This window comes from Euprymna scolopes, chromosome 37, assembly GCF_053919585.1.
Source record: "Euprymna scolopes isolate OS-2025 chromosome 37, ASM5391958v1, whole genome shotgun sequence".
In the NCBI taxonomy this organism is placed as follows: domain Eukaryota; kingdom Metazoa; phylum Mollusca; class Cephalopoda; order Sepiida; family Sepiolidae; genus Euprymna; species Euprymna scolopes.
The window spans coordinates 89,724,510-89,750,597 of record NC_136518.1 but is presented as its reverse complement, the minus strand read 5'-3'; the positions used below and the strand labels follow the sequence as shown (position 1 = coordinate 89,750,597).

Genomic DNA, 26,088 nt, shown 5'->3' with positions numbered 1-26,088 from the left:
ATATATATATATATATATATATATATATATATATCAGTGTCCAAAAGAATCTCTAACTTCTCGGCAAATTATATCATATTCAATGATAACTTCAACTTTTATAACAACGTATTAGCGAATTCAGGATATAAAGACACAATTAAGTACGATACAAATAATAGTAAGAAACATCCAAACACCCTAGGCATAGTTACCCACAACATGAGTAAATGTAAATCTAAGAAAAAAATAAGGCAAGGTCGAGTCATAATGATCATATGCAAAACAATCCAATTAGTAAGCACATAGAAAAAGAGCAAACATTCTTCACAAAAAAAAACTCGAATCAGAAGAAAGAACAATATTCGGTTTCATCCCCCCATACAATAATAGTGTCAAAACTCTATCAATATCCTTAAAGAATCCTTTAAAATAGTAGAAAATGCATCCAAATACCCTCACAAATACAGTACGATCCTAAAAGAAGCTAAATAAAAACTCTATCAAAATATCCTTTTCAACCATGCCTAATACAGCGCAAACTATTATAAACACGAATAATAAGAAAATATAATCAGCACAGCAAATAATTAGCAGCGCCGCAAGCCAGGCTTACCCAAACTGTAACTGCAACGACCTCGATAGCTTTCTCTCGAGAATGACAGTGTACATTCAGACGTCATATATTCATGCACAGTAACAGAACATCCATCCACTACAACAGCTTCTCAAGCCTATAGAACCAGTAATACCAACGATAATATGCATAACTCAAAAAATAATTGCATGCTCACCAAACAAATAAACGCACAACCGATAAGAATAGACTCAACTGAGCTGCACATCGAACAACCTTAGAAACCTCTAAACCCAATTAATCCCCCATAAACGCAAAAACCCTAATACACCACATTCCAACCCTAAAATACACACATACATAGGATTATCTTCTTTCCTAATGAAACCAGAATCTCAAACCACTTCAATCGTTCTCTCTAGGGACATCTAAGTCTAAAACAACCCTATCCAACTTAGTAAGAAGACTGAAAGAAAATGACATATGTAAACTACTCATTAAAATGGAAAATTTTAAGGAAATCTAAATCATACAGCCCAGGTCTAAAATACTGTCTGCTTTGCAACGCAGAGGCGACCGAGATTATAACAGCACCGAATAAACTAAACATCCTCCTCTCTAAGCTAGAAATAATTTGCAGTTGCATGCACAAAAGAAAATTCAATTACTGAAATACAAAAAATCCCGCTGAAAAAACACCACCAGACAAGGACTAATTGCCTCTAAGGCGAACCGTGCAGTCACTTAAAACCCCCACCTGTGAATCCTTGCCTCTAGCGAACGGCTAATACCCCCACCTTTTTTTTCCTGCTATGGCCAGAAAGACTTTAATTTTTAAATATAAATTATTAATACTATCTCTAAATATAGAACATAAATATAACCTTACAACATAAAACCCACGTGAACTCATTATCCCCCTTTCAAAATTTAACTCGTACTAGAGATATTTTATTCGTAATATTGCAGACAGTTATCTCTAACCAAATTTCAATCTAAAGCCATGTCTAACATTTAATATCACATATTAAATAGCACCCCAATAAGAAAGTCGCGCTAATTAGACCCAAACTTGTGTCCTTAATTTAAAGCCAAATCTTAATAAAAAAAAGTAACTAACAATCACCCCATCCCCTTCGCCGTATCTCAACCCTCAAACCGAAAATAAGAATCCTAAGATCCCCTCCCCCGATCCTTCCACCTACAAAACCCCTCCAAAAATAGAATTTATTTAAACCACTCCATACTATATACTTAAATACATATAAAATTATGCAATAAGAAAAAATACTCCTGAAACATTCAAACCGGAAATATTCATATTTATATTAATAAAAATTCCAACGACAATGCCAATTGACTCTCATCACCGAAAAATTCAGTCTATTCCCCTGTCTATAAGTTAGTACTACTCGTTTGGTCTATCATTCGCAGTGAAAGGTCCAGGTAGCCGAATTGTACTCAGTTCCCCCCATTTATTAACCCGGCTTGAAACCGCTACGTCAATCATTTCGCATTTCTCATGCGCCAATGATGAATAAAGGATCTAATATAACACCATCATACCAAGTAACTCCTTCGGCATCTATAATAAGGAAATATATGACAAACTTGGAAACACCAACCGTGGAAATACCGACTACCCAATCTTCATCATCGTTATTTAGGACTAGAGGTAATGTAATCATCGTTAATATCTCTTTATAAGACGAACTTTCAATTTCAAGTTGAATTTGCAAACCTCTCTCACTACCATTAATAATTCACTTCATCGAATCTCCATACAGGGTAAAATTACCCTCGTCAAACACGAGCCTAAATGTAATTTGTTGATTTTATCTTGCTTGTTCATAAAGAACTTATGCTACTGGCCCCTGCATCCAAGAAATTTCCAGATTATAATACAGACATCTGCAAACATTTTCCTTGCCAAGAATTATGTACCTAAAGGGATATTATCTCATTCACCGAACTCTCAGCTTTGCTGGCTAATACTATATATATAATTTACACCTTTATGCCTCACTTTTGTATACATGTACCCTATCTCCCCAAATATTTCCCCCAATTGACTAAATTTAGTATAGTTATTTTTTTTATTTTTTATCGATTTATTATTATTATTATTATTATTATTATTATTATTATTATTATTATTATTATTCAATCTTCACCCCAAACAAGGCAAGTGTCACTTTGAAGTAGGGGGATACTATTGGAGACAATTTGCGGGGGCGTTATGAAGGGAGATGAGTAGAAAGATGTTTGTTCACATTACACTTGAACTTCTGCATGTCAGTACAGTTGGGGAAGCAGGGATCTGGAACAGAATTCCAGAGTCTAGCGGTTCTGGGAAAGAAACTACTGGAGTAGAAAGATCTTTTACATCTAGGGATCTCTACTGCGTGGGGGTGGGATTTAGCTGCCTGTCGGGTTTGTCGAGGGTGTCTACGTCGTAGGTGCACAAGTGTCTGCAGTTCGTCAGAGCGTCCACCATTAAAATACTTGTAGAACAAGCAGAGGGATGCAACGTTTCGTCGATGGGACAGAGGCTGAAGCTTAGATGCCAGTTCAGGGCCTATCAGGTTGGCGACTCTCTTTTGAACCTTGTCTAGGAGCGAGATGCACCAGCCCAAATGTGACAACAATACTCCATACATGGGCGAATGGTGGCCTTATAGAGGTACAGGATACTTTCAGGCGTAAGTAATTTTCTAGCATGGTAGAGAGAGCCCATTTTTTTTGCAGCAGCCTTGGCAATGCTCTCAATGTATATATTCCAGTTCATGTTTCCTGTAAACGTTAGGTCGAGGAGTTTAAAGGAAGTACTCTCAGGCAGTGTATTCTTAGCCATTGCTATTGGTGGTAGAAAAGGTTTCTTGTAGTTATTGAAGGAAACAAGCTTAGTCTTGGCAGCATTGAATGTGACCATCCATTTTTGTCCCCATTCCACTACAGATTGGAGGTCATCCTCTAGGGATTTTGCCATTTCCTTAGATATGTGTTCATTTGTTTTCCCCTCATATCTGTTATAGAGGGTGGTGTCATCGGCAAATATACCCATCTCCGAAACAATTTTATCAGGGAGATCATTTATGAATATCAGGAACAATAAAGGCCCAAGGATAGACCCCTGGGGTACTCCCGCATTTATATCATATTGTTTAGATGTACGACCGTCGAGGACAACTTGGATTTTTCTCTTACTTAAGAAGGATTTAATTACATTGTGTATTCTTCCAGTGATACCATATGATCTAATTTTCCTTAGAAGACCATCGTGCCATACCCTGTCAAAAGCCTTAGATATATCAAGGGCTACCGCTCTACCTTCACCTGTTTTGTCCAGTGAACGGTATATACGTTCAAAGACTACAGTTAAGATATCTGCTGTTGAACGGGCTTGCCTGAATCCATATTGTTTGTTGGTCAGGAGTTTAGCAGCTGTTAAGTGTTGGACTAGGGCTTGATTAACTAAGGACTCAAATATTTTGGCAAAAAGGAGGCTAATGGGGCGATAATTTAGTGGGTCAGTTCTTTTACCAGAATTCGTGAAGACTGGTACCACAGAAGTGGTTTTCCAGCAGTCGGGAAAGCAAGATTCATTAAGGCATTTATTTTCAAGTTTGAAGAGGACTGGAGCAATCTCAGCAGAGCATTTTTTTATTAGCACAGCCGGGATGAGATCTGGTGGTTTCAGTGTAATCTGTCTTAGCTGTCTCTATTACTTTCTTACAATTATTTCTGGCTTCTATATACTTCTGTCTATTTGAACTGGACTTATGTCGGCCGAATCTGTGGAACTCATGCTGCCTTTGAGCAATAGCAGCTGCACAAGCAGAAGTAAACTATTGAGGAGAGTGGGGTTTGCTATAGAATTTCCGTGTGGGAACATGTGCCTCAATTGCAGTTTATAACCAATCAATGATCTCATGTGCACACTGTTCAGCTGGAAGAGAAAATAGTATTTTGCCGTGGGGCATCTCTGATGAGTTCCCTGATGGCTTCCCAGCCTTTTTGTAATACCTCGTTGTTTTGAGTAGTGGGTCTTCAGTTTTAGGGCGAGAATTTAGGGTGATTTCTACCATTATCACAGCGTGATCAGCATTCCCAAGTGGGCTGTGCGCATTTGTTGTACAATCATCGGGAACTGTTGTCAGAAATAGATCTAGAAGTGAGGCATGTTAGTCTTATTGGTCTGGGAAACGTGTCGGGAATGTAACCGTCTGAGATAGTGAATGGGATATAGCGAAGCTATGTGTTGTGCTACCAGCTGCGTCTGTGTAATTAGAGAATCCAAGCCAGTTACTGTGGTGGAAACTGAAGTCGCCAAATACATGTACTTGTGCGCTATTATCGAGAGAGAGAGAGAGTGCTATATCTATGCTGTCAGAGACTTTGTTAATTAGGGTACAGTTCTGGGTTGAGGGAGAGCGATAGAGGAAATACAAGTAGCTAATATTATGTTACATATTTAGTCTGAAGTACATAAAGGCCTGGTCGTCTGTTTCTAATTTTGTTTCTCTAGTCAGGGGGAGGGTGTTGCGAATATAGACTCCAAGCCCATGCATATGCCTATCCGAGTCCTTACGGCAGAGTGGGAGATAAGCAGGCATGTTAAAGTGGCTAGAGGGAATGGAGGAGTGAAGGTTAGTTTCACTTAATGCTAAGATATCCGGGTTGTTTACAAGGAGATATGATTCAACATCATCTAAGATCTAAGCCCGCGGATATTCGTAAGTGCAAGCCTCAAGGGAGGAGGCAGGTTGCTTTTCTTTGAGTTTGGTCCTGGTTTAAACGTATCTTTTGCTTGAGGTGTCATTTCATTATTATTTTTTATTAGTATAGTCTTCCCTTATTATCACACCGTGCTATTCGGTCAAACCCTAATTATTTGTTTTTCCCTTTAGCCACTTCTATCAACTTTACTACCCTATCTTTATACCTCTGCCTTATATTTCACACGCACCCCTTTACACCTAATAACAAGGCAACCCTAAGAATATCGCTACATATTATTCATCATATGCTATCTTCTGAAAATTATTATTATGCTCTTGTAGAATTCCCAGCCATGCCCACCTCATAACTTACCACTTTAATTCACCTTCGGACCCCCTACCCTACTAAATTTAAACCCTAGTACACTCCCAATGTAATCCACACTCTAGCTTGCATTAATCTCATAACATCATGATATAGCCATATTCCTCTTATAAGTAATATTGTGATAACCGTTACTTTTTATCAATCCTGCTTAGTATATACACTATCGCTTTAATTCTTCATCATAACATTACGACTGAAAACATACACCGTCTCTAAGTGCTGTTGTTGTCTCGGTTACCGCTGTCGATAAAACCCTCTTAGTGTAAACCCCTGCATAGACACTATATATCTTACATCCGCATAAAATAGAATCACAACCTAACCATCCCTATACCCCCCTGAATCTTAAACACATAAACTACTTACATTATTTAAGACTATGATAGAAACTCTACAGTCCTTTTTACACTACACTTTATATAGTACGCTCCTCCTTTATCTTAGAATTCAATATAGTTCCCCCTAACAACATCAATAATTTTATTAATTTATTTCGTTCCTGATGACTCCCTCGCTAGACATCGCATCCCCATTATGTTACCTAGCACCTTCTCTACCCTTCTGATAAGAATCATTAGGCTTCGAAATACCTTGGTATAAAGAGTCCCCTTCATCCCCCAACTAAATGTATGCATACTCTTATTAAATAAATTATTCATTCTATATTTTCCAATATATAGTTTTTGTGAATTCATTTTCCATTCCTATATATATATATATATATATATATATATATATATATATATATATATATATATATATATATATATATATATGTGTGTGTGTATATATATATATATGTATATATATATATATATATATATATATTCCATAAACTGAAATAATAACATAATATCCATTATTTATTTTAAAATTTATGAACAGAAAACTACGTAGTTAAAGCTTAACACTTTTCAAGTTTTAAACACATTAAAACGAAGCAATCTAACATATTAGTTCTAATACTATATATGAGAATATATACCTGACAATATAATAATGATAATCGTTAATTCGATTTCACCATCAGAACATTTTTTCGGAGAATATTTTGCATATACACACAGCTAACTTTATATAGATAAAGATATATTCTTAACATCAGTCAGTCATAAGTTGAATACATTGACAACTTGTTTTATACATTTTAGAATTGTTTTTTTTTCTTTTACCTTTAGGCTTCCTTCGGTTACGACTCCGGTTCCAGCATTTTTATCCATCGGAGATTTTGCCGCAGAAGTTTGTTTTTTGTTTTTTGATTTCTTTTTTTTCTTTCCCTTTTTGGATTTCTTTCCTTTCTTTCCACCTTTCCCGTTCTGCTTGCTTTTTTTTGGCTTCGTTGGAACCGTTTCAAATTGATTATTTTCATCGCCGGGACTATCCAATAATTGTAATTTCGGAAATTGATTAAACTGAAAGATAAGAAAAATAATGCACATTTTTGGAAGTATTTTCAAGAAACGAATCCAATGTAACTTTTAAAAAGTAATTAACAGGTGCTATAAAGTCAAAATATGTTTATATTCGATTGTATTGTTACTATAAGTTGACGTTTTTTTTATCCACCAAGTTAATATGTTGTGTTATCGCATATAACGCACGCGTTCGAATCATAAACACAACCCCCCCAAAAAATAAACAAACAAAAATAATATATATGTATGAATATATTTATTTATAGATAAAATAATTATCCGTAGATAAGTGTTTCGCCGTCATTAAAGCTCATCGACGTGGCTGACAGTAACCAGATTTGAACCTTGACCACCGAGCCTATAGTCGGGTGCATTGACCTATACGTTAAAAAAAGCTTGTCTAAAATGACGTGCAAATTTATCACTTATCAATGTACGTTTTCTTTTTATAATTTACGTATATCTTGTTAATTTCTGGTCCAAGAATATATATATATATATATATATATATATATATATATACATATATATATATATATATATTTATATATTAAATAAAATGGAGGTGAAAGGACCTGAATACTTAACGTTTCGCCCGATTTATGCGGGCTTTTTCAAGAGGGTTGGTCATTGACGAGAGAGTCGGAAGATTTGAGGCTATATATAATGATGGGGGAGAGCAGCGTGTTTTCCTTATGTAAATTAGATGTCTATATACATATATACATTTTATGAGAGAAAATAAATTAGAGTAAACTAGCGTAGTGGATTACGTCTAAAAGTTAAAATATCGTAGAGATTTAAAAGATTGCGTCTGAAAATATAACCGTGATAGATTAAGTAAATAAAATGAAACGATATTACGAAGGGAGTTTTTAAAAATGAGAGATAATTGAATTGGGATAAAATAGCATAGTAACTGTAGATGGCGTCTATAAATAAGAATAGGAGGTGATAAAAATGGGGTCTAAAAATAGACAGTGATAAAATAAAATACAGTAAATAAGTAAAATAAAAATAATAAAATGAAGTGAAATTACGAATAGATTTTTTTAATATATATATATTTCGAGTTTAACCTGTGTCTAAATTGTTCTCTTTAATAATTATTTTCGACAGATAGGGAGCAATGTGGAAAACACCTTTTCTTTGTTTAATTATATTGCTGGAATGGGAGATTATAGCTGACTCAAACGTGTGGATCTGTTATTCATGTGTTTAAGGAAAGTTGCTTTGTTAAAATTAAAATGGTGGCCGTTCTCCATGATGTGACACAATATGGCGTTGAGTATATTGCTCTTTTTTACATCTCTTTTGTGTTCATATATTCTTTTATTTAAGTTACGTTGAGTTTCTCCTACGTATATTCTTCCACAATCAAGGCAGGGTATGGAATATATTCTGCATTGGTGTTAGTGTTGGTATTAGTCATAATTTTACGTGCTAGATCCCTAATTGTTAAAGAGTTTAGTTCTGTTATTTGAATGCCTGTCTTATTTAAGTTCTTATAGATTGTGTCGTTGTTTTTATTAGTTGGCAATGTTAATTGTCTGTCGTGTGTCTGACTATTTAGGTAATTGTCTCGGTTTCGGTTATAATAAACTTTTAGTGCTTTCCTTTTTGTATATGTCAAAAAATGTTGAGGGTATTGTAAGTTCATGTAAGTTCATGTTCAATATACTCAAATTCTTCCTTGATGTATTCTTCACTGCATATTCTCAGGGTCATAAGAAAAAATCCTATTAGAGTACCTCTTTTTACTTTATCATATATATATATATATATATATATATATATATATATATATATATATATATATATATATATATATTGCCACGCAGAAGTATTGGATATATTACATTTTTCTTCATAGCTCTAATTAGGGTTCAGGATTTTATCTAAAATTTGGTCAGTATATTCCTATTACTATTCTAGCATAAATAATTGGAGTAGTGATTACAAAATTAAAGTTTAGAAAGTTTTTATTTAAGGAAAATATAAATTAACAAAGATAGAAGTATTGGATACACTTAAAAAATCTTTTTTCAAAAAATAATTTTAGATGAATTTTGTTTTGCTTGTTACAATACTGCAAACGAGTTTTCACTGAGCAATCAGAGAGCTTTGTATTAAAATAATTTTTATAAAATTATTCAAGTTTGTGTTCACCTGCTCCAAATCCAACCAGTTCATTCATAAAAATACTTAAACCTAAAGAGATGTCAATGGCTATTTGTTAAAATATCATTGATAAGCACAAAGAAGGAAAAGGGTATCGAATAATATCGAGGAAACTTAATCTACCGCTTAGTACAGTTGAAAAAGTTATTAGATAGTTTAAAACTTTGGCGAAGTTGTTGCAAATCTTCCAAGAATGTGGTCAACCAAGGAAATAAAACAAAAAAAAAATCAATATATATATATATATATATATATATATATATTATTATTATTATTATTATTATTATTATTATTATTATTATTATTAATGAAAACAAAGGGATGCAGTGTTTACCTCATATACGCAATGGTAAACTTCAAACTAATATAAATAACAGTATTTTGAAATCACTATTATATATTAGGTACAATATAATAATCACTAGAGAAATGGCTCTTTAATAATACAAATTCTGCGTAAATTAATGTATCATATTTAAACTATTTTACAACCGGGCAACGCCGGGCGGCGTGCTAGTATATAGACATAATGGAGATTTTATATTTGTCTGCCTGCTTCCGAAAACTATGCTATTACTTCTAGTTCTATACTATCTCCTAAAGCCCAGATTGTTTTCAGACTAATGTACTATCTTTCACTGTTCAATTTTATAAAGTATCTCTTCTATTGTCATAAGATCAACCTTCTAGACATTACTTTTATATTTGGAAGGCAATGTAGTATATATTTGTTCGTCATGATATCCTACGAAGTATTACCTTAACTTTTCTTTGGTGGTAGTTTAGTATCTCGTCATAATAATAGTCTTTACCTATGCAAAGGATAATTCAGTATATCTTCTATTGCTATGATATCACCCTTTCAGGTATTATTAACTTATTCTTTTAGGATTAAGTGACATACGATTATATGCGATTAAAGTTCGAACATAATTGCCAGTATAATTAATACTTTGTAGATAAAATAATATATAATTCATTCCATCTGCCTGCTTCTCACCTGACTACAACTTGGATGTCTTCAAGTCCAACGTTAACAAATTCCTAATGAACCGCCCCCTTAAGTAAACACTTCATCAAATCTCCACACTAACGTACTGTACTTGCAATAACCCTTATCCCTGAGTGGCTTCCGGGCCTTGATAAGTGGTGACCACCGTGTAAAAAAAAAGAACGTAATAACATGTACATTAGGAACTAGAAGCCCTTGTATTTACGTGCTTCCTATGTGGGGTGCTAATCCAGTCTCGTCAAAGGGGCCATCTGAAATGGCCGTAGATTGTTATCGCTCAGAGATTTGAAATTTAAAAATAAATAAATAAATAATAATAAAAATAATCTATATATATATATATATATATATATATATATATATATATATATATATATATAAGCGAAAATGTGTGTTTGTATGTATTATGTGTGTTTGTTTGTTTGTATGTATGCATGTATGTATGTGTGTTTGTATATCTCGCAAAAAATTGAGTGAGATGTCTTTTTTTTCCGATTTCTTAAATTTTAATATTGAAGCAGGGTTATTTAAGCAATTTTTCACGTGTTTTTTTTTTGGGGGGGGGAGGTTATTTTTCACGTTCGTTTTTTAAATTTTTTTTTTACTTCGCTTATTCTTAGGTTTTCATTAACACCTCCACCCACGTCCGACCACACACACCCCAAAACACCCGGGCAACGCTGGGTACCCGCCGCTAGTAACTAATAACATAAACTCATTGTTTAATTTTTTCCTAAGCACATGTACCCTTTTCTTGAAAATTTGAAATATGTATTTTAAATTTTCATTAACCAGTCTAGTTAAATTGTTACAAAAACACTGATGGAATTTAAATGATAACATCGTAAAGTAAATCTATAAAACAAATAAATAGAAGAAAGGTTCTGACCTGCAATGTGGAGTCTTTTCCAATTTCAATGTGGTTACTCGTTTCTGTCAAGGGTTCCGGATGATCCTTGCTAATCATTCCGATGTACTGTGGACATTTGCCTGGAAAGAATTAATATCCGGATATTAACAGATTAGGAAAACTTTATATGAAGCCACGTTAACAAAAAAAGACACAACCAGAGCATACACAAAATAATCAACATACAAGCGTGCAAAACTAGCAAACAGAAAACATATTAAAATACATATGTGCACAAGTTAGACAGGAAAAATGCAATTAACAAACGCGCTATACATGTACAGTGAAATATTCGCCCCCCCCTAAAAATACGTCCACAAACTAAACAAAACACGCACAAAAATATAAACACATACAAAAACACAAAATTTTACAAGGATACAGATTTAAAAACACCACATAACTACACAAACACTGAAACACATCACCACAGAACACAAACACGCACGTACACAAAAGTGACACACATCTATATATATATAAAATCGAAAATGTGTGTATGTATGTTCGCTTTTTGTGTATATCCAAGAAAGTTTCTTTTCCGAGTAGCGGTCGGTCGGCTCACAACTTCTTAAAATTTTTTATATCACATATAAATCATAATATCTACGAGTTAACAACGGAGGTCACCTGTCTATTTAATTTGCTCGACTTTGAAAAGATAAATATTCAACATTTTTCGCTCGCCGCATGTGGATTAGGCTTTTTCGTATAATAAAAGCGACACTAATTCTGGCGGTATTTTTCCGGTCGCGATCGCTGGAAATGTCCGAAAGTAATTAGCTTTGATCAATGTGGAAATTTTCCTTATATCAGACAATTGCTATTCAATTTGGACAATCCCCTTGTTATGGGGAGTTGGTATTCCCCCCACATCTTTGGAAAATAAAAATAAAAAAAGCGTTCCCGCAGTAAATATAATACTACCCCGCAGTCAAAGTTGACCTCATTAAGTCATTAAAATAATTAAATAAATTCAAACGTATTCCTGTTAGTATTTCGTGGTGGCCCAGTGGTTAACGGGGCACGTTTTTTTTTTTTCACACTTTAATTTCCAACTTTTCCTCAAGGGTTCGGGTTCGATCCTCATACTTACCTACCAAAACGTTTTTTTTATTTTATTCCCCCCCGAGACAAACACCCGGGTGTTTTGATTTACCGAAAAACCACGCTAGGCGGCGTGTCTTGTCATTTTTGTATTGCATTCGTTGAGCATGTAAATGAACTTATATCAATATATTAATTTCATTTCTCTCCCATTTAATATATATATATATATATATACATGTGTGTATGTATACATGCACACACGCACGTATATATATATACATACATGCATATATATATATATATATATATATATATATATATATATATATATATATAGATAGATAGATAGATAGATATGTCATCCAGAGACAGACTGTTCCACAGCTTTTAAGCAAAAGAACTACGAAACTTTTAACAACTTAGCTATCGTATGACAAGTTCTTAGAGAAGGCGACATCAGAATTTACTTAAACATTGCCTTAGAAATAACTTACTTAAAATAAGTTACCTTGCTTTTTTGTAGAAATTTATGACATTTATAAGGTAATAGGGATGAATGGGGAGGGAATAGCGTACATAACTCTCTCACTTAGAGAGTAAAGTAAACATTTGCATATCAAAATGATCTTAGAATATTAATCCTATCAGTTGCTTAACACGTTCGATTCAGTAAATTCTTACCGTTAACGGCATTGATAATCTGGACTGTGGTCTTTCCCTTTTTGCCAACGATTGTGTTTACTGGATTGTGAAGGATGACTTTGAATTTTTCGTTATTTTCCTTTAGTTTGTCAGCTTCAATCAAAACACTCCACGTGGCCTTCGTCATTCCTGAAAGATAATTAATTAATAAATTAAGAATAAAGCTAATATAATATCAATAATTGTAGGAGTACTGGAAACAGTCCCGTAACACCTGGAAAAAAGACTAGGATAACTTGTAATCAAAGGGAAGATCGAGATTGCACAGCAGACAGTAATACTGAAAACACTCGAATGTCGAAACTAACTCACATAAGATGCAAACTTTAACCAGCCATATGAAAACTGCAGCAGAAGTAAAACAGAATAATGGGGAAAAAACGACGCATAAACTGAAGGAAACTAAAACTTTAACAAATCTTATAAACTGTTACCCCCACCCCACACACACAAAAAAAGTACTAGCTTCGGCTGATACCACATGAAATAAGAGTGAAGTGTTTGCAGACTTTAGACTAAAAGAACAATTCTTGTAAGGTCGAAAACCCAAATAATAATAAAAGGATGTTTCTATTGCATGTATGGCCCTAAGGCGTTTTTGCTTCAATTTACGAATACGAATGAACGATGTAGTTTTGGAAACTTTCGGATATACAGTGATGGCAAAAAGAAAGTCTACACTTGTACTTTTTTTTCAAAAACTGCAAATTTAATGTAACTGTTTTAACAACCTATACCTCATTTGATTCGCCTTTTATTCTTCTATATATATGTTCATATTTAAATTTTGATTAAAATATTCTAGTGTTCACGTCATTTAAAAAAATAACTTCAAATTGAGGAGGTAAAAACAAAGTCCGCAGCAACAAATTTCCTTAAAACCAGCTTTAATTATCGCCCCTAAATCAGTTTAAAGTATCCACCAACAGGCAACAAAGCACCTTTAATCGTAATTGTTGTTATTCCAGGTTATACAACGTAACATTTAGTCCATATGCCACGACTTCCTCTTAGTGATCGTCAGGAGCTCATTAATCTTCACCTTTCTGGTTTATCCAATCGAGAGATCGGCTGCAGATTGAAATGTGATGAGAAAACAGTACGAAAGACTGTACAAAAGCACCAAAACACCGGCAGTGTTCGTGATGCCCCTAAATCTTACAGTTACTTCTAACAAGGAATACAATGCTATCAAGATCCGCAGCCTAAGAAACAGATTTGAAACGGCTCCCCCAATCCAACAACAATGCAATCTTCTTAAAAAGTGCTCTCTTTCTGCTGTTAAGAACAGATTAAAGGAATTTAATTTGCGAAGATATGTTGCAAGACGCAAGCCAATGATTTCTGTAAAGAACAGAAAGCGCCGTCAGGATTTCGTCAGATGCAATGAAGACCATGACTCTTCATATTGGTCAAAAGTGACGAAAGTGACGAAAGCAAGTTCAGTAGGTTAGGCACTCATGGTAGGCAGTACGTCCGTCGGAGGAAAGACGAAGAATTTAATCCTAGGTGCTCAGTTTCAATGCTTCAAGGTGGTGGGAGTTCAGTTTTGGTGTAGGGTTATTATTAGTACCAATGGTCCAGGGCATATAGTTCGCTTGCAGGGTCGAATTAATTCGACCAAGTACATTAATACGTTGACTGAGCATTTTATACCCTACTTTGGTCGGAATTTAATCCCATCTTCATGCAGGATATTCTCCTATTCACACAGCTGCCAATGTTAAGAGGTTCCTGGAAGATTTTCTTTTTACACGGTAGTCACCACTTATCAAGGCCCGGAAGCCACTCAGGGATAAGGGTTATTGCAAGTACAGTACGTTAGTGTGGAGATTTAATGAAGTGTTTACTTAAGGGGGCGGTTCATTAGGAATTTGTTAACGTTGGAGACATCCAGGTTGTAGTCAGGTGAGAAGCAGGCAGACGGAACAGAGTTCCACAGGCGTGCAGTTCTAAGAAAGAAGCTTTGTTCATGGAATCTACGTTTTGATTTAGGCACAGATAAAGAGTAGGGAAAATTTTTGACAGTGGATTCAGCTAGACGGGTGTTTTTCGTGAAAGATTGGCGAGGGGGGGACCAGAGATTGGAGTTCAGACGAGCATCTGCCATGGAAATAACGATAAAAGAAAGATAGGCTCGCAACGTCTCTTCTGTGGGAGAGAGGTTGCAGGGAAGAGAAAAGGGCATCCTCCACTAAGCCACGAAGTCTATTTTGTACTCTGTCAAGGCAGGATAGGCTGTTTTTAGCATCTCCTGCCCAGATATAGCAGCAGTATTTTATCCTTGGACGTACTTGGCTTTTATATAGATAGAGAATTGCACCAGTAGTGAGATATCTTCTGGAGCGGTAGAAGGATCCCACCATCTTTCCAGCGACCTTGGCAACAGACTTGATGTACGTGTTCCATTTCAAATCAGGAGTAAAGGACAAACCCAGAAGCTTGTCAAAACATAGGGCTTCTCCTAGACGAGAGCCATCCATTTCAATTGATGTCAGAGCGTTGATGATGTAAAGATAGGAGTTTGGTTTTCGATGCATTAAAGGTAATCAGCCACGTCTCCCCCACTGAACCACGCGCTCGAGATCAGAGGAGAGAGAATCAGAGAGAACTTTGTCATTTACAGACTTTGATGCGTTGCCATAGATGGTCGTGTCATCAGCATAGATGTCAACGAATGATTTAAGTATGTGTTTAGGGAGATCATTGATGTACATCAGGAAGAGAGTTGGGCCCAGGATTGACTCTTGAGGGACTCCAGCATTAATATTGCAGGCCTCTGATTTTTTGTCCATCGACCACTACTCTTATGAGCCTATTGGAGAGAAATGATTTAATGCTAGAGAAAACATTTCCAGTTATACCGTAGCTGGAAATCTTGTGAAGTAGGCCCTTAGCATGATATTCTATGATTGGATTGGCCTACATAATCTCCAGACCTTAATCCTATCAAAAACGTATGGCATTACATCAAGCAACAGCTACACAATGATAAAATTTCAAATTTGGAAGAATTTTGGACAGAAATTAAAGAAAAGTGGGATACTGTTTCACCGGAGTATTATTGCAGTCTAATTCAAGCAATTTCCAAAACATTGCAGGCTGTCAAATTACAGAAGGACTATGCTACTAAATATTAACTAGTACAGTGTTCCTAGTGTATTTGTGTTGCATTAATGTCCTAAAGTTACATTTAAATAACAATTTTCCATTGTACGGACTTTCTTTTTGCCTCCTCAATTTGAATTTATTTTTTGAAATTGACGTGAACACTAGAATATTTCAATTAAAAGTCAAATATGAACAGGTAAAATTATAGAAGAATAAAAGGCCAATCAAATGAGGTATATTTTGTTTAAACAGTTACATTAAATTTAACTTAAATTCGCAGTTATTGAAAAAATTACAAGTGCGGACTTTCTTTTTGCCGCCTGTGTAATAATAAATAAAATAGATCTTTGTATTATAAATGTTTTAGTATTGCTGCAATTGTTCTCTGCGATTCTATTTAAGTGTAAATCAGAGAGATCGTTAAAAAAGAGTTAGCGCAATAAGCATAGCAAACAAATAAACAAATAATAAAAAAGCTTTAGTCCTGTAATTACTTTTGAAGAAGACTTGTTTAGTTATTGTCGACATTAGAACATCGTTGGTAATCTCTTCTGAGTATATAGTATACAGAATTGTGTTTTAATTTGTCAATCTATCGATTTTGCATGCATAAGGAGAAATGAGATCACATACCTGGTTCAAACTGCACTTGTTTAGCGGTGCTAGGTATAAAATCGTTTTGAGCTTTTGCAGACATCGGTCGAACCCGTATCCCAACCAAAGCTGGTTTCTCCACGTCTCCGGATCGTATAAGAGTTAGAGCCATTGTTCCAATGTTCTCACACGTTACGTAATCCGTAAGCAGGAAACCCGTCCGAGACCACTTGAATTCAAATCTGACAAAAAGAAAAGAAAGAAATAAGATGAGAAAGAAAGATATAAAGATTATTACATTCTGTACTTTAGAGAAAGTAGGACCAACAGAAATAAATAATAAACGCCTTAAAGAAGATATCTTCATGAGTAAAAAGACTATTCACTTTTGTGCAAGCAGGAGTTCCGGAAAATAAAATAATTTTTTTAAATGCCACGTCTGTCATCTGGATGTTTGGTAAACATTAACGATTTCGGTCAGAGAAGAATGCGAGAAAAAAGTCTGTACAAGCATTAAAATTGTTTTATGTTGCTATTTTTGTTGAATACTTTTTAATATATATCATTATTAATAAATTTTATAGAAGGCAGAATTATTTTGAGTTAAAATTTGAGTTTTAATTTTTAAGTAAACATGGCACCAACTAAACTTTTATAGCCATTTTGTTTTAAATTAGCTGATTCACATGATGTTGACATATTTCCAGCATGCTTTTTTCAATATTACATGCATAATATTAAATGAATTTTAAATCTAAATAATTACTCATTTAATGATATGTAATAAAAAAAAACAACATAACATTTGTAGCCTGTGAATAATTTTTTGCGTGTTCTATGCTAAGCGCGACCTTTAACTTTGACCGGATGATCTAATATCAACATGGTCTCATGCTGTTGAATCAATCAGACCCCTTCCTGGCTTAGTTAAATAACGATCTTGGATGTAAATAGAAGTCATCCAAAATATGAGTAGTAGCCAGAAATATCAGATTTGTCCATGGTCACTAGCTGGTGGCAAAAAGAATTATCCACAACTAATCATCACAAAAATCAATACCTTAGACTTCACACATTAACTCATATTGGTTTGCATAGTGAAGTTTATGCAAACACACATACAGATAAAAACAAAACTTCATGCAAAAATACGGGTTTATACAAAAAATTGAATACTTTTTCTCGCATCCAAAAATTATTATTCCACAACTTAAGAGCCATCATAGGCAACATGAATTGAAACAAATACATAGAAGACATTGGCAAGGTTGCTTCAAAGAATATAGATTCCCTCTACTGCTCTTAAAATGATCCCATACCTGCCAGTATCCAAGATCGCTACATCCGGTCTGATGCATTCATTAATCATCTTTCTTTAGACAGGGTCCCAGAAAGAGTCTTCAATCTTATAGGTACTCTCAACTAAGCTAGAACCCTGACCATTGCCACAATGTTGAAGCTCTGTGCCTGTTTTACAATTACTTTTCAGAAATGGGCTTTGATGAATTCATCGTACTTGTACTCCTTGAAGATACATACCTCGACAAGCCCATTTCTTATCCCTTCACTGAAGAGATCCTTAGATACCGGAAACTGTTTTACTTTGGTAGCTTCTTTTCTCATACTACTGAACTTTGGAATTCCCTCCCTGTTACCTGCATTCCTTATTGTAAGGTAAAAACCGACATCGTGCTCATTTCCTATAAACATGGTCCCAAATAGTAGTCTCCTACGACCAAATATCAATATGTCTTGTTTGGGATAAACATTACTAATATAATAATAATAAATATATATACTAGAAAGGAGATCCTACGTTATCCGGAGTTGAATCGGAATCAACAAATAATAGCTCTTCCCATTCTTTTATTGTAATCGAAATTGGTGAAATCCCTCATTTTTTAATCAAATCGATTGATTGGTAGCTTTAGTTAGGAACTCTCCCCTCCGTAGTGTACCGAGAGGAAGCTTCACATGCCTCTCTGCAGTGATTTAATCTACAATACATTGTAACCTGCATTGCAATGTAGAGAATCCATGGTTGATTTTATAAAATTATCTGCAAATAATGATCTCACTTAAAGTTTAAAATGCAAAAGTCAAGTATCATGGTTTAATTTTGCTCTAAACCGAATCATTCATTTCAAACGCGCCCCTGTATTATAAAGAGAAGAGAATCTACTGTTGATTTTATGAAATTATTTTTACATAATCACTTGAATTAAAGTTAAACGTACGAAAGTCAAGTAACATTGTTCAGTTGTGCTCTAAATATAAACATTCATTGCGAATGCGCTTTTTACCTATAAAAGCAGCAACAGCTAAGACTAAATATACTGAAACCACCAGAAAACGCATTGAAGCGCAAAAATTAGGAACTCGTGATTTCTGGAAAATCTACAATAGTATAGTAAATAACGGGCAATCGACAATACCCCCACTATCAAACAGTCATGAGTTTGTTTGCACAGCAACTGAGAAAGCTAACATGCTTGCCCGTCAGTTTTCTCCAAACTCTACCTTGGACCCAGCAAGCCATCCCCTCCCTGATTTTCCTCTGCAGAGAGAAACCACGTTAGATGATCTAAAGATCACACCCTCCCAAGTACATCATATTATAAAACCCTAGACACCTAAAAATCATGTGGACCTAACCTTATCCCAGCTATGCTATTAAAAAAATACTCCACTGAGGTCGCTCCTGTTCTCTATAAACTCTTTACCAAATGCCTTAACGAATCTTGCTTTCCTGGCTGCTGGAAAACTGCTTCTGTGGTACGAGTTTACAAAAACTCTGGCGAAAGAACTAACCCATTAAATTATCGCCCAATTAGCCTCCTCCCTCTTTTCGCCAAAATATTTGAGTCCTTAATTAATCAAGCTCTAGTCCACTACCTTATAGCTTTTAAACTTCTGTCAGACCACCAATATGGATTTAGGCAAGCCCGTTCTACTGCAGATATTCTAACTGTAATCTCTAAACGTTTATACCAAGCACTGGATAAGGCAGGGGAAGGGAGTGTAGTAGCCCTAGATATATCTAAAGCTTTTGACAGGGTATGGCACGATGGTCTTCTCATGAAAATACAATTCTATGGTATTACTGGATGAATGCTTAGCGTAAGCAGATCCTTCTTAAATGAGTAAAGAATCCAGGTGGTCCTCGATGGGCATACGTCCATAAATTTTATATAAATGCGGGTGTACCTCAGGGATCGATCCTTGGGCCTTTATCATTTCTGATATTCATAAATGACTTACCTGATAAAATTGTCTCTGAGATGGGTACATTTGCCGACGACACCACACTCTATAGCAGACACGTGGGGAAAACTAATGAGCACATATATAAGGTAATGTCCGAAACCCTAGACAAATACCTTCAGTCTGTAGTGGAATGGGTTAAAAATGGATGGCAATGTTCAACGCTGGCAAGACAAAGCTCGTTTCCTTTAATAATTACATGAAACCTTACCAACCACGAATAGCTATGACTAGAGATACTTTACCTGAGAGCACTTCGTTAAAGCTCCTTGGTTTAACGTCCTGAGTTAGTATAGATACATCGAGATCATTGCTAAGGCTGCCGTAAAGAAGGTGGGCTCTCTCTATCGTGCTAGAAAGTTACTTATGCCTGAAAGTATCTTGTATCTCTACAAAGCCACCATTCCCCCATGTATGTACTGCTGTCACATTTAGGCTGGTGCATCTGCTACTAGTCTCTCGCTCCTGGACAGGGTCCAAAAGAGAGTCGCCAACCTAATAGGTCCCCAACTTTTATCAAAAGTTCAGCCCCTGTCCCACAGACGAAATGCTGCACCCTTCTGTCTGTTTTACAAGTATTTTAATGGTGGATGCTCTGACGAACTACAATTCCTTGGACTCCCTCGAGGAAAATACCCCCGACACACCCGACAAGCAGCAAAGTCCCACCCCTACACAGTTGAGATCCCTAGATGTAAGAAAGCCTTTTACTCTAATAGCTTCTTCCCCAGAATTTTAAGACTTTGGAATTCTCTTCCGGTTTCCTGCATCCACAACTCTACTGACATATTTAAGTAACATATTCAAGTGTAATTCAAGTAACATATTCAAGTGAACAGACATCTTGCTGCTAAACTGTAACATATTCAAGTGTAATCTGAACAGACATCTTGCTGCTAAACTCCCTACATAATACCCCTGCAGTTTAGGTCCCTGATAGTAGCCCCCTATATCAAAGTGGCAAAGTGCCTTGTTTGGGGTGAAAATCTAATAAAAAAGAACATACAATTGATTATAAAAGCTGCGCCATTCTCCTTGTGTGGTGATAATACTTCTCAAAGCCACTTATGATGTTAAATTGTATAAAAGTGTTAACTTAGATTTTTTGGATTATTGACTTTGGATACTTAGTAGATGCAATCCGATACAAAACCCACGTAAGAACACCTCCAGACACATCAAGTTCCCTTATGTGAAATTTCAAAATAATCGGCCTAGCCGTTTCCGAAATCATGGGGAACGAACTCACACAGACAAAATTTCTTATATATATATATATATATATATATATATATATATATATATATATATATATATATATATATATATATATATATATATATATAGTGTTTATTTTCATTTAAGCCATTTTTTATTTAAAAAGACAGTGTTAAATTCAACATAATTCTACTGTTTAATTACACCTTTTAAAAGACCTTCTTAGTAATCATTTTAGTTTAAAAATCAAACAGATTAATTAATGCTTCATAAGTATGATCAAGAACGCCATATGTTAACCCGCGAAACTTCAACGACAGTGAATCAGTGAAGTTTCAGAAAAAAAATCCTTTTACAATAGAACGACAAAACGTCTCAGTTTAACGAAATCACATACGGCGTTCAGAGCTGTCTTTCAAAAATCAAAAACAATTAAAAAAGGTATAATCAAGCATGAATTATGTTGCTTTTAGCAATATTTGCTTAAATATTTAAGCATATATACATATATCATATCATATAAATAGATAGAGAAAATATTGAATTATTTGCATTTACTTACTTTTGGTCATCAAGCGTGTTTCCGTTAAAATCCTCTAGGCGAAAACTGAAGCTATCATTGACGGCATCTGATTTTGGGTTGATAATATAGAGCAAAGTGTTATCATCAAGGTGCTTTTGTGTGAACCTCCGGTGAACGTAGCGCTTTGCAGCCGTATTCTCAATATGGCCGTGTTCAGGTCGTTTCGTAATAACATACAACAGATGGGAGTTGTCTGTGTCGGAGTCGAAAGCCTTAAGATATTCACTGCTGAGTTTAAATCCGTATCTGTCTTTGCCAAAGAGTTCCAAATTCTCCGGGGGTCGGTTCACCTGTAACTGGGGGGCGTCATGAGACAAGGACTTGATGAAAATGTTCGAGACTACAGGTTGGGTTTGCATTGATGTGTTCGTATAGAACCCATTATGGTGGCCGTCGGTAACCAGAAATAGAAAGTGATCGAGACCTGCGTGGGTGCCATCATTAGCATAAGAGATGTGACCGCGGTCAATGTCGTACTGGGTGAACGAGTGCAAGATGACTGCGTCTTTGTTGTAAAGATGCCCATAGATAGGCTGTTTGACGATTTTGTAGGTAAGATTTCGGACTGATGTGTCAGAATCTGTAATTTTTAAGTGCAATGTGGTTATAGTTACTTCCGAACCCTGGATAACCTCGATCGGATTGTTTACTTCCAGTGTTGGTAGCATTTCATCCTGCGACTCAATATAAATAAGAAGCTGGTCATCTCTGGAATACTTTAAACCATTAGTTACCGTGAATGAAAAATAATCTTCAGTTATGTCACTTTTCGAAATATGATTATACACCACCTGCTCACCGGCCAGATCGAGTTGAGTGAAGCCCTTAATCGGTACAAAGGGAGCATTGATAAATTCAAGTTGGCCAAGAGTCGGCGCCTTTGTAATTGTGAACAATATTTCTTCTGCTTTCGTACTACGATCGGACGCGCTGAGGATGTCTGTCGATAAGATTGCCCGAGCGCCTTCTTTGATTTTTAACCCTTTATTGAGCAATGCGATTTTAGCTGATTGTGAATTCTTTATGTGAAACTCAAATGTATCTGGTTCTTCTTTGTTTACTCCATCGGTTAAGACAAACGTGAACCGGTCTGTCTTTGTCTGGGTAATATCACTGGTGTGGATGTATCGTATCCGAGCGTTGTTGATATCATCCTGTGTAAAATTTGCTCCCATTTCGAACTCATACCAGCGGGCCTGCACAGGCGGATAATCGGATTCCGTTCGAAACTGTAGGCTGCCAACTTTCGGTAACGAAATGAGAACGTAGTTCAGGCTTGAAGGATCAGTGTCTTTATCTTCAGCCAATAGAATTTGGTTCGTTAAGAGTCCAAAGTTACCGTGGCCGAGATTAAGTCCGCTGTTTCTTATGATGCTCGGCTTCTCATCGTTCACAGGGATGATGGTGATGTTACACATCTTCTTCACGGTGTGTTTGCTATCGCTAACCGCGAGGACAAAACGGTCGTGAAAGTTCTCTGAATCGTCATGTTTGTACTTTAGTCGCAGCCCCTTTTGTAGCTCTTTGATGGAGAAGACGCCAACTGGTGCTTCAACATCTCCAGTCTTTGATTGTAACACTACAACAATTTCCCCAAACTTAGGAGGCTTCGAAATAGAAAAGCTCAACTGGTCCTTCGGTACATCAAGATCGATAGCGTCGACGATCGATTGGTTTATAATCTTTGTCCCTCCTTCAAGAACGGCAAAGTCCTGCAGCATAACGTCCGGTATTTCGTCATTCGCTGCCACAATGTTTACGGGCAAGGTTTTCGTATCCGAATGAAGCTTACCGTCCATAGCATACAGCTCTATAGTGTCGTAAAGCGGTTCGACGCCAATGTGATTACTCTGGACATAGTTAATAGATTTGTCGATAACGTCCTGCAGACGAAACGAGTTTATCTGGATTCCAGCGTTACTTTTCTCTGAGCCAGGGTTTGGTTTGGTATTTTCCAAATAACCCCATTGGGGTTGTTTCACAATCATGAAACGAATACTCCTCGGCAAAGTGTCCATGTCTTCGGCGTTTAAGTTTTCCACTGTGATCTGGAAGTTTTTGCCCTCTTGGAGAAGAATGGGGTTCCCAGTCAGGATTTCAGGTTTCTGGTTGTCCACAGGGGTTATAGTAATGTTCAAATCATAGATTGGAAGATCAACAGCGGATGCATAATTCTGATCCGACACAATGAAAGTGACACTGTCTTGCCGCGGGGTCGGGCCAATCTCGCCGCCCGTATGGTGAAACTTGACGATTTTATCTTTAATGTTTTGCTGTGTAAACTTCGTCACTGTGTACCCGTTAACCTTGATAGTTCCGTGTGCAGGCTGCTTGACGATCAGGAAGGTAAGCAGTTCATCGTCAGTGTCATCGTCTTTCGCTGAAAGGACCGAAGGGGTTACGACAGCGTCGTTGCCCTCAGAAACAATCAGGTGAGGCTTGAGGCCGTCTCGCAACCGAGGTGCTTGGTCATCAATCGGTACGATGTCAATACTGATGTCTTTTGTAACACGATGAATCCCGTCAGTTAGGGTGAGCGAGAAACCGTCCATGGTAACCTCGGAGCCATCTTGGATATACCTGAAAATATATGAAAGGCAAAATAGATAAACAATAAAGAACATTATTTGCGATATCATGATTTCGTAAAATATGTAAATTACCTCGGTTCCAAAGCAACACAGTATAGACATTTTTAAAATAACCTTTTCCCAGTTGACTGAAGAAGGAATGACGTTCTGCACAGTTATAGGAGGTTCAACCTCCCAGACATTTGCCTCTCGTCTATATGGGGGACTAAGTAAATTACTCTCTATATGAATCGCACCTACCAGGGAATGCTGTCGGGGCTTCCAAGACAATTTTAATAGGTCTGAGTGCTCCTTATTCAGGAGCTCTGATTTTACTCTTGTGTTACATCTTCTTGTGATGGAAAAGAAGTAAATAACATGATGCATATCGGATAAAGTTCTAATTCAAGACGCCATTTAATTTAAAACAATGTTGATTTATAAATTAATATTATCTATTACATATGAAGAATTCGTATTTTCCTCCAGTACTTCTATTAATTATGCTTTTACTGTTCAATTTCGAAAGTAGTATAGTACACTCAGATATTTATTAAAAATCTCAGTACTTACATTATATATACTATAAAATATTATTTGAAAGATCATGGCCTACAAAAAATCGAATTACAAAATCGGCATGATTAAATAAAGATCTAACCCAAGATCACACTACAATTTTTCATTCATAAATTAAAAAAACCGAACTTCAAATTAAAAAAGTTGAGTAAAAATTTAACAAGTACAGAACATTAATAAAAATCTGTTCGGTTCGTATATTAGTTTCAGTTGTCCATGCCGTGTGTATAAATCATTATACACTAGTGGTTGTCGTCGAGAATCCAGATTTAATTGCCCGTAGACACATTTGTTCGGATGTTGATGTTTAGTTTTCAGAAAGGTTTATTAATCAGAAAGGAAAAAGTCACAGAGAAAACCAGGAGAAACCTAACACGTCAAAGTCACAAATGTTTGCGTATGTTCTCGCGTAAGATAAAGACAGGCCAATAGATAAACTGATAGATAAATTATCTCGTTGCATCCAACTAAATATTTCTCCGGCGCCTTTTACCCGCCTGTTTTTCTTGTAGTGTCACCAAGAAGAAAGAGTATCTCTCTTCCCCAAAACTCACGTATTTCGCTGGCTTCCGTATTACTGAATTCACAACTGACCTGTAGGTGTCACTTAAACTTGACATTCAAATAGCAGCTTACCTTGTGAACCATTGAAAGGTTAAAGAATATACCCATTTCTTAAATTAATAATCCCATCCGGTATTGCATGCTAATAAATAAGGACTACTATGACATCATTTTTTAATGTTTTATAATTTTAAAGTGATAAATAAAATATAATATACATTCTGTAAAATATGACAGAAAAAGATGTTACATTTTTCGATGTTATTATTATAGTCACCGATTTAAAGACTCATTAGTTATTAATTAGCAATGAATAAGATTACTTTATTACTTCTACTCTAAGCTCTAAACCCAACATTAATATTTTTTATTCTAATTTTTTAGTTTCTATAATTTTTAGTTTTCAAGTTATAAAATAAAATAGAGTATCCGCTCGGTAAAAAAGAAATGAAAAAAAAGAGATATTCTTATTTATTTGCCTCCCCACGATGGCAGAGTTTGAGACAACGTTTGTTTTTAATGTGAAGGAAATCCTACTCCACACAATGGGGTACTTTGGATTTTCTTCACTGACTGAGAACAGAAAAAGTGAATGTAGTATCAGACAAGATCTCCTTGCCAGGCAATACATTATTTTATACGAGAATGATGTACCCTCTCTTGATGATGT

General features: G+C 35.7%; 1 protein-coding gene across 2 annotated transcripts in view; it reads right to left on the bottom strand.

Moving 5' to 3' along the window:
- Positions 1–26,088, bottom strand: part of LOC145261282 (FRAS1-related extracellular matrix protein 1-like) — a 277,369-nt gene that overhangs the window by 22,640 nt on the left and 228,641 nt on the right. For both annotated transcript variants that reach the window (XM_080119769.1, XM_080119768.1), the window contains exons 4-8: positions 21,685–24,285; positions 16,680–16,882; positions 12,915–13,064; positions 11,163–11,263; positions 6,838–7,077 (exon numbers count right to left, since the gene is read on the bottom strand). In XM_080119769.1, coding sequence (XP_079975895.1) covers positions 6,838–7,077; positions 11,163–11,263; positions 12,915–13,064; positions 16,680–16,882; positions 21,685–24,285 — 3,295 coding nt within the window. The remainder of the gene's footprint in view (positions 1–6,837; positions 7,078–11,162; positions 11,264–12,914; positions 13,065–16,679; positions 16,883–21,684; positions 24,286–26,088) is intronic.